The sequence below is a fragment of the Bradysia coprophila genome, unplaced genomic scaffold, assembly GCF_014529535.1.
Source record: "Bradysia coprophila strain Holo2 unplaced genomic scaffold, BU_Bcop_v1 contig_94, whole genome shotgun sequence".
In the NCBI taxonomy this organism is placed as follows: Eukaryota; Metazoa; Arthropoda; class Insecta; order Diptera; family Sciaridae; genus Bradysia; species Bradysia coprophila.
The window spans coordinates 1,622,005-1,632,274 of record NW_023504022.1 but is presented as its reverse complement, the minus strand read 5'-3'; the positions used below and the strand labels follow the sequence as shown (position 1 = coordinate 1,632,274).

Sequence of the window (10,270 nt, the reverse complement as noted above, 5' to 3'; positions counted from 1 at the left end):
TTTATATGTCTTATATATGTGAACCTGAATATACTCGACTATAGAATATTGGAATATCCACAGTGATATAACACTGATCTTTTGACTTTGGCTTTGAGTAATTATTTATTCATGGAAATAAATATGTATTCAAACACCGATCAGCATGCTGATGAGAGATTATAATAATGTGAACAACTACATATTCCGGAGGGGGACCTCACGTCAATTTTTCTCATTCTTTGTGGCTTTACACATCATCATATTACTCTAGCCGGTTGTGTTAGCATTTTTGACGAAAACAAATAATGAAAATTTATGATCATTTTGGCAACATGAATCTAGTGAAATTTGGCCATTAATCCATGGCCTTAGGGTGAATAGTCGAATCAAAAAAGTGTCTTTGCCAAAAATAAAAAGTCACTAAGAGCGTCTTTGTTGATTGGTAACAACAAAACAATCGCTCCAGTTAGGCCGAAAGCACACCGGCAATTTTGCGTTGATGTGGTGATATCGAATTACAATGAAAAACGCAGCATAATTGTCGATCCAATCAATGCAAAATTGATTGGGTTTTCCGTCTTAGGATATTGCTTCTTTTATTTATTTATTTATTATTACTCTGTTACAATTCATAATTGAATAAAAGAGTTTACCATATTGCTTCATATCTCGCTTCTATTATACAAAATTACATTTAAACAGCTGGAACGATTATTTTGTTATTTCCAGTGTTTCAAGATAGAGCAATGAAGCAACCAATGTAGGTAGATTCTCTAAAGCACAGCACTGCTACTAGCACGAACACTGAATTGATAAGTGTCAAATTTGGAGGCTTTAGTGATACGAGCTACTGCTTAGGATTGTTTGTATTGTATGTTTTAACTCATACAACGAAAACAAGTAATCTATCTGTATAACAGAAACGCAGTGCCTTCTGTGATTTCATCAGCCTCCGAATATTTTCTATGTTCGTGCTAGTAGCAGTGCTGTGTCTAAAGTTTATGGTTTTCTTTGAACGTCAAAGCTGTCATTACGAGTACAATTATGTTATTAAAACTCACAAATAATAGAGCTTAATTCAATTTGAAAATGTGATAAGAATTTGTGGTACACTCTTATATGTATGAAAGTTTCCCCTTCACAACATTGTTACTTCTTTGAATCGCCTTATCGAGTTATTGTAAATAGTTGGTGGGCTTCATATTCACTTTTTACTCAGTTTTAATTCCAAAATAGGAATCTTAGCTATTTGATCACAATTCAACGAGTATTTAAACAAACAAAATTGACATTATTTCTATGACGTTAATGCTTGGAAAACATGACTCATGCAAACATGTTGGGAATCCCCCAATCATCATTGTGATGATAATACCGTAACAAAATTGTTAAGCTAAATAATTATAATAATTAGCCGTGTTTCCGAAGATAACGATTTGTTTCCATCGTTTCAAGCTACATTAACAAACACGCAGAGTAAAAATTCATTATCTCTATGGTTACTAACGGTAAACCAAAAGTGTTGTATTGTTGTATTTTAGTACAAACATTTTTGAAATTAGTCGGGAAACAGCGACTTTTTACAATTTATTTTGACAAATAAGCTTATTTTAATAAAATAATTCTTCTACAACATATGACAAAAACACAATTTTATATTTTTAAAGTTGAAATGAAAATCTACAAACTCACATCAAATTGATACAACAATCGGCAATGTTATAACATGGCTCCGATGTGCCTTTGTTATTGTTTATGTGCCTTAGTAAATGAAGCTGCTTCGCGCTAATTTCGGCAGCTCATTTTTCATGAGAAATTGTTTAGGTTATGATGTCTATGGATGAAATTTGACAATTCGTATGACCTTGCAACAGACCTATAACAGACGTGGTTGTAATCAAGGCTGTATACTTTGATCATTCATACATTCGGGGCAATTTGTAGACTGTATTTTTTGCGTTGCAATTTGGCAACGGGCTACAAGCAAATATACAAAAGCTCCGACGGTGGCACAACTACGAATAAATTTTCAAACATCAGAAGGACAAGCAAGGGCCTAGCAGACAGTCACTAAAAACAGCGTTCTCCCGTAAATCATTTATCGAAACAAAATAAATTAGAACAAACAACAGTCTCCTTTCTGTAATTTTATTAACAAATGGAAAACGTACTCTTTTGCACAACTTTATTGATAAAACACATCCGCATCGACAAATTAAGAAAAAATGGGGGAAAATGGGTCATTCGTGGGGATAAGATACACTAACGAACGGATGAGAACAAAAAACGAACAGAGCTGTAGCTCTTCCCTTTCCCATGGGTCAGGGTCACGTTGAAGTGAAAAATTGAAAATTACTTTCAAAGAAAGGAAAGGTTGGCTGTTTTGACTTCGAGAACTAGCGGCGGAGCTTTGTATATTTGCTTGTAGCCCGTTGCCAAATTGCAACGCACAAAATACAGCCTTCAAATGCCCCCCCCCCCCGAATGAATAAATCTTTGTATATAGCCTTGGTTGGAACAAATTCGATTTTTCGAAAATGGACTTTTTCAACGAACGGAGCCTTTTTTTCTGACACAATTCCTTGGACGATTAGTCCGTTTTATCTAACGTTTATAACATTTGGTAACTTTTGCATCCAGAAAAGCATTCAATATTCAGTATAAGGGGATGACATTTTATTTAAAAAAACTGCCTTCACTGCACAATAACTATTTATTTCATCGTATTTTTTCTTACAAATTAATTGGGGATTTTCAATCATATTTTCAGTAAAATCAATGTCAATCTAAAGTGATCTGAATCATTATCCATATTGTGAAGAGATAAGCCCACAACCATAAAACTAGTATTCAGAGTACATCGGTCTGCAACGATATTTTGTGTTATTTTCCTTACTGTAGTGATAGCGTTCGATATCTCCGTGCTCTAATGTGGGCCACATACACTCGCAGCCATTGGCTATACGAAATGTTTCCAACAACCAAGTGTCGCTATCTGGCGGTCTGTGAGTAACGTGAATGTTTGCATACCTTTGAACACAGTGAAAGCCGGCCACTCCACATACCTTTTTAATGTTGATAGAAAGTTTAGGTTTTATTTATTAACATCACAGCCTGTTAAAAAAAGAAGCAAGAGACAAACGACTATGCAAAAATGACAAAACACAATTTTTCCATAAAAAGTTAAAGAAATCAGAAATAATGGCTACATCGATTGGCAACTAGAGATGTGCGGGCCGCCCGAAATTCACCTACCCGACCCGGCCCAGCCCGGCCCGACCGGGCTTGGGTCCGGGTTTCAAAAATTAGTCGGGCTCGGGCGGGCTCGGGTTTCAAAAACAAAGGTTCGGGCTGGCCCGACTTTCTTCGACTTTTAAAAAAATGTGAAAACTTAAACAAAAATTTAAAGAAAAATTGCAATACAGTCCGAGCGTAAGCTTACTTTCAAGTGTTCGATAGATTTGTGAAACTAAATTATTAGAGAGTTTGCACAAATTACGTATAACTTATAAGTAAACTTATAAATCAGAATTTATAAGATATAAGTAAGTCAGCTATAAGTTATAAGTCTTGGTCTTATAAGTAAACCATCTATAAAGTGAAAGTTATAAGTTCAGACGGTTATAGGTCAAAATTATGAAGTCGAAACTTATAGAGATAAGAAGACAGTGGATCATATAGAGCAATTAAACTTTAGGAACCAGCCTACAACGACGTCAACAATCCCAAAAATAAAGAAGTCAACTCACAAAATCATGTAAAATCCATCAAAATGCTGAAGTTCTTGGGCTGACAAGAACTTACGTAAAAAATCTGAGACATACCATCGAAAATGATGGTCCTGACTCTGTTGGCAGTTACAACTCTTCACGATGAAGAGCTATCAAAGCTTCGGAAGTTTGGTCGGCAAGTTTATCCCTAAAGTCAGAAGAATTACACTGAGCAAATTATTTTTCTTCGTTACCTATTCCTAACTCTTCTCAGGCCAAGAACTTCAAGATTTTGATGGATTTTACATGATTTTTTGAGTTGACTTCTATATTTTTGGGATTATGGACGTCAGTGTCAGCTGGTTCCTAAAGTTTAATTACTCTTTATGATCCACTATCTTCCCATCTCTATAACTTTGGACTTTTATACCCTTTCTTGACCTATAAACTTATGAACGTATAACCTTCACCTTATAGGTGGTTGACTTATAACTTATGACTTATAGCCACCTGACTTATACCTTATAACTGACTTGCTTATAACTTATAAATTCGGATTTATAAGCTGACTTATAAGTCATACGTCATTTGCGCAAACTGTCTATTATAACGATAGGTAACCGAACGATTTCCACTTGTTAGGCGCGCCAATTTTAGGTTTTTTAGCTCATTAAAAAAAATACGGGCCGAGTCGGGCCGGGCCGGGCTTTGCTACAAAATTCTCGGGTCGGGTCGGGCTCGGGCATTAAAAATTAGTCTGGGCCGGGCTGGGTCGGGTTTTGAAAATAGGTCGGCCCGCACATCTCTATTGGCAACTGCATTTATTACTCGAGTGGTTGATGTAATCATCGTAACCAACCTCACGCAAAATGACTACATACCTTGTTATCATGTTGGTTATAGGTTTCGTCCTGATCCTTATATGGATGAGCACATAAATATTCGTCAATTGTTTCTGGTCGATATTCGGATCGCAAATCATTTCGGATTCTTCGGGTTTTCCTTATAGTGCGACAAATTGGGACGAAGTTCTTCTAAGTGCAAAGCTCCAATTAAACTTAATTTATACTCAAGAGATTGAAGTCAAAAACTTTTGTTACGTTTCCCACACTAAGCTTCCCATTTGAAGAACGAAAAGGCGGTAGAAGTGGTTGGAATTCTCGATTGTTAACACTGTCTAGCAGATAGGCTGTGTCCTTTTCGTAGTATTTTCCCGGTCCATAGTTTTCAGCTGCAAAATTGTCTGCATCTGGTGATCTCATCTCGTACGCGTCAATATTGTATTTGTTTTTACTTCCACCATCTTTCATCATATCTTGAAAAAATATTTCGTCTGGTTGATACTTTGCTGATAAGTCCCAGTTCGACTGATAGGTTTTCGATTGACTTAGAGGCATATCATTGCTATTGGCTAGACTGCTCGTTCCAGCAAGTATTACTAGTACGCTCTGCAATATACATTTTATGCTGTTTAATGAGACGAAAAAGGAACGTAGATAGTAAACCTAAACTGGGGCTGGGCTCGAATTTTATTATTTCAACACAATTTTTCATGAATATTAAAATGATCCAAAAACGCTTTGTTTTTGTCTTCGTATAAGGAACAACACGATTTAGAAAGAAAATTTTACAAAAAAATTTGCGTCACAAGTGGCAGATGTTGATGACTCTATTGTTAAACGAAATGGCTGAACCAGGGAAAAATATGTCCTAAAAAACGGCATTCAAAAGGAAAACGAGCCGTCAGAACAGTCGGAGCGTTTGCTGCGACTGAGCCCCGTACAAACCCGTACATCTATTGCGTACGTGACCCTAGTTCGTCCGTCGCCCTACTCTTACCGTAAGCCTACTGCGCCCGTAAACGTCGGTAAAGTAAAATTCTTATGAAATGTGTAGGTACGTCTTAAAAATTGCGCATAGCGCAATTACGAAGCCCCGTACGACGTTCCTTTCAAAAGTAACACAAACTACACTTCCCACTGATCAGTGATTTTGGAATTATCATTTTCACCGATTTATATTGATTTTACAAAAATCCAAAATCGCGGCCGACTGCCATTTTGTTAGGAGGTGGAAAGTAGTACGGTTGCTTTACATTCGTTAGTACCTTTCAAACAAAAAAAATTGAAATTCGGTCAAAGTTTACTCGAGATATTAACAAAAAACACCACATTCACTCTACGGCCGAGTAGCCTCATATAAGCTCACTCCAAGAGACCTAGCTCACGCTCCGGTGAACCGAATTTCATGAACTTTTTTTCCCTGATTGGTACGGTCAATACCTATCTAATAAAGCAAAATCCATCGAAATACGTTCAAATTTGGCCAACCTACAAGCAAAAACGGTTTGCCGCCCTGTACCTAGTTCACACCAAGGGGTCTAACTCACGAGTCGGTCATCCAATTTTCATAAACTTTTTTTTTGTCGATCGGTATTGTAAATACCTTTCATTTGACGTATCACTTACAAGTGTAGTGCTTAAATGTCTGGAGATATCGTCGAAAAACAGTTAGGCACTTATTGGGCCCCAGCTCCGGAAGGGTCGACCCAAAATCGCCCATCTTCGAACTTAGCCTCACTATTTTGACTATCTTTCAGGGAAAAAAAAAATTTTTGAAATCGGATTTGATTTACGCAAGATATCGACGTGACAGACGGACGGACAGACGGACGGACGGACGGACAAATTTTTTTATCGCGGATTCGTTATCTATGAACATAGGCAAACACTTTGCCCTTACCGTCTGCTTCGAATTCCATCAATTACACACGGCATCGTAATCCTATAAGCCCCTTCGTACTTCGTACGGGGCTAAAAACCGAATCATCTATCACTTTGTGACGCAACTTTTTTGTAAAATTTTCTTTCCAAAATTCTTTCTAAAGTATAGTTTCCACTTAAAAAGAGCACTCCGTTTAGCCCCCGCGTTCATGACAGTTGTAAAATAGAACAAAGGAACTGTCACGTAAACGGAGTAAAAAATTGAAATAAATTCAATTTCCACCCCGTTTGCGTGACAGTTTTTAGCCCCGTACGAAGTACGAAGGGGCTTATAGGATTACGATGCCGTGTGTAATTGATGGAATTCGAAGCAGACGGTAAGGGCAAAGTGTTTGCCTATGTTCATAGATGACGAATCCGCAATAAAAATTTGGGCCGTCTGTCCGTCTGTCTGTCACGTCGATATCTTGAGTAAATCAAATCCGATTTCAAAATTTTTTTTTTCCCTGAAAGATAGTCAAAATAGTGAGGCTAAGTTCGAAGATGGCCGATTTTGGGTCGACCCCTCCCGAGCTGGGGCCCCATAAGTGATTTAACGTTTTCCGAAGATATCTCTGGCCATTTAAAGGCTACACTTGTAAGTGATACGTCAAATGAAAGGTATTTACAATACCGATCGAAGAAAAAAAAGTTTATGGAAATTGGATGACCGACTCGTGAGTTAGACCCCTTGGTGTGAACTAGGTACAGGGCGGCAACCCGTTTTTGCTTGAACGTTGGCCAAATTTGAACGGATTTAGAAAGATTTTGCTTTCTGAGATAGGTATTGACCGTACCAATCAGGGGAAAAAAGTTCATGAAATTCGGTTCACCGGAGCGTGAGCTAGGTCTCTTGGAGTGAGCTTATATGAGGCTACTCGGCCGTAGAGTGAATGTGGTATTTTTTGTTAATATCTCAAGTAAAATTTGACCAAATTTCATGAATTTTTTTTTGTTTGAAAGGTACTAACGAATGTAAAGCAGCCGTACTACTTTAAACCTCCTAACAAAATGGCCGTCGGCCGCCATTTTGGATTTTTGTAAAAACAATATAAATCGGTGAAAATAATTCTTACAAAGTTATTGATCAGTGGGAAGTGATTGGTTATGTGTGTGTGGTGTTTCAAGGATCCCAAATATGGATATCTATATAGTATATTGAGCTAAATAACGGTATAGATAGTTATTTTGAGCTATATACTAGCATATTTATCAGTAAATTGTTTATTTATAGGTAAATATAGGTTAATATAGGACTAAGGAAATTGTAGGTCAATTCGAAATTTGTGTTACATTTGAAAGTAACGTCGTACGGGGCTTCGTAATTGCGCTATGCACAATTTTTAAGACGTACAAATTTCATAAAAATTTTACTTTACCGACGTTTACGGGAAGAGTAGGGCTACGGACGAACTAGGGTCACGTGCGCAATAGATGTACGGGTTCGTACGGGGCTCAGTCGCAGCAAACGCTCCGACTGTTCTGACGGCTCGTTTTGTTCTATTTTACAACTGACATGTAGACGGAGGCTAAACGGAGTGGTCTTTTTAAGTGGAAACTATACTTAAGTTTTAGTTGTTAAAATTTTTGTTTATCTCCTGTAATGTCATAATATTCACAATTTGAGTGTCACTTTTAGAATCAAAATGGGCTAGATTTAAACACGTCATTCACAGAACGTACGTTTATTAGCTGAAAATTTCGATAAATGGTCATTTGCGCACGGCTAACTTCGATAATTTCTCATTTATTCACTGAAAATTGACAAATTCTTGACAGTATACTAGATGTGTGTTTAATTTGTGGGGAATATGTATGAGTGACAGCGTCATGGCGTGTTTATGTTTCAGTTTTTGATTTTTGAAATTTGTTTTTTATGGTGATGATGACATTACAGGAGATAAAACCTTGTTCCTTTCACGGTAGTAAATGGGGGTTTTGCGCACACGATGTGTTGCCGAACTCGCTTCGCTCGTATGGGCAATCTCACATCTAGTGCGCAAAACAATCCCATTTACTACCTTATTATGAAAATAGCTATTATAGGCGTCACCTACAACGATATGAGTTATTTTTTAAGTCAAGACGCGAGGGCTTGTGTTACCTTCACCCTTTAAGGGTTTTTTAACTGATTAAGTATTAATCCTGGGCTAACAGTTACAAAGTCATAAACGTGATCGTCTAGCGATCTGTACATTTCTAATAAGGACGGTGTAAAATCAATAGTTTCCTAGTCTACTGACCCTCTAAAATTTCATTTTAAAAGGGAAGAGAATAGAATGAATGCTTTTGTTTTCCCTAGAGTAGAGCTGTGCGGGCAGCCCAAAAAATTGGCCGGCTCGGGCGGGCCTAAGTTTTTCGCGCGCGACATTGGGCAACTAAATTTCGGCGGGCATCGGGCAGGCATCGAAAATTGGTCGGTCGTCGGATCTTTTTTGGATACAATTCATACAAAGAAGGAACAAACAAATTAAATTCGACGAAATACTGCGTAATGATTTGATAAAATTGCATAAACAAGGCCCCCAGTCACAGCTACTGAACAATTTTGGTACTATTTTGCTTGTATTAGTATTATTGGGCGGTCATCAGGCGGGCGCCAAAAACTTGAAAAGAAAATGGGCGGGCATCGGGCGGGCGTCAAAAAATTGTCAGGCGTCGAACGGGCGGGCATTTATTTCACTGCTTAACATCGGTCACGGGCGGGCGGGTATAAAAATTAGGTACGCCCGCCGAGCTCTACCCAGAGTCGAAAGTGGCTTGTTTCACACCTAGGGAAAACAAGAGAATTGGTTTAAGCTTCGAAAGCATGTAGAAGCTCCTTAGAATTACTATTTAGCCTACTGGAGCTACTCTGCATTAATTTAAATTTTATGTAAAAATTGCGATGAAATAAATAAATGAAATGTAATGTAAAATAAATCACAAAACTCAGGATAAAAAATGAAAACTCATGTCTTCGTGTGATTTTTGACCTCAGCTTCGTCTAGTTTTATATGCTGCCTACTGGGGACGAAAGTTGAAATATGTAAGCCCAATGGCCGAAAGTGACAGAAAAATGCCAAAGGGGCGAAAGCGAAGTTTTCAATGACACAACTCGGGATAAAAATGAAAAGTCTCGTTTTAGTGTATTTATTGACCTCAGCTTCGCCCCGGATCAACAAAATTCACACTTGTTTTTTCACTCTCATTCAAAATGATTAAAACAGCACTTTCTGAAAAGAATTGTCAAAAAGGACATGTTTTTGAGAGATTTTTTGCCAGCTGTTTTCATGATTGATCGTTGTTTTCATTTGTCGTTCTTAAATTAAAACGACATAAATAAACAGTGCCAACCTCCACTTTGGAGGAGTGTTTGTTTATATGGAAGACGTGCTTTACCTAATAGTCACCAATGGTCACCTCTGGCTACAAACATCACTCTTATTGCAATTTCCTATTTTATGCCCTCGGTAAACAAATAACTGTCCTTTCGCTTCGTCGAACACACTGTAGCTTGTTATATAGAATATAGGACGTGAAAGCCCGAATTTGAAACCGTAAGACCATCGACAAAAACAAAAGTGGCGTGCTTTAAATGTTGCTTAGACCTTTTTGTTGAAATTTTAAGTAGATTTTATCAAGAACACTTACTAGTAATACAACAAATATCATTATAGCAGGGGGTTTTATTCAAACTGCTAATCACTTTTAGTTAAAAATTTAATTTTATTTAGCACTAACAGCCACTGCTTCGTTATTAATGGTCATGTTCGACTCGAACAATTTTCCTTGATACTGAGATGCGGCACATGCGAACATTTGCCTTTTATAGTA

General features: G+C 37.5%; 1 protein-coding gene across 2 annotated transcripts; it reads right to left on the bottom strand.

The window, feature by feature from the left end:
• Positions 1-2,708: 2,708 nt before the first annotated feature.
• LOC119084892 lies at positions 2,709-10,216 on the bottom strand. Of its 2 annotated transcripts, none has more exons than XM_037195041.1 (4): positions 10,088-10,216; positions 4,793-5,140; positions 4,574-4,726; positions 2,709-3,047 (listed from the first exon to the last, which is right to left on the bottom strand). In XM_037195041.1, the coding sequence occupies exons 1-4, from the start codon at positions 10,106-10,108 to the stop codon at positions 2,826-2,828; spliced, it is 744 nt and encodes a 247-aa protein (XP_037050936.1). In that variant the 5' UTR covers positions 10,109-10,216; the 3' UTR covers positions 2,709-2,825. The 2 variants fall into 2 exon arrangements, with proteins under 2 accessions (XP_037050936.1, XP_037050937.1); XM_037195042.1 differs by having other exon boundaries at positions 4,574-4,723.
• Between the last annotated feature and the right edge of the window lie 54 nt (positions 10,217-10,270).

Excerpts from the sequence above, each read along its gene's own strand:
- LOC119084892 (XM_037195041.1), bottom strand. The coding sequence starts at position 10,108 with ATGATATTTGTTGTATTACTA. Across the intron at positions 4,727-4,792 it reads GGAAGCTTAGTGTGGGAAAC|AAGAACTTCGTCCCAATTTG; the intron begins GTAACAAAAGTT and ends CTTTGCACTTAG. Across the intron at positions 3,048-4,573 it reads ATAACCAACATGATAACAAG|GTATGTGGAGTGGCCGGCTT; the intron begins GTATGTAGTCAT and ends AACATTAAAAAG.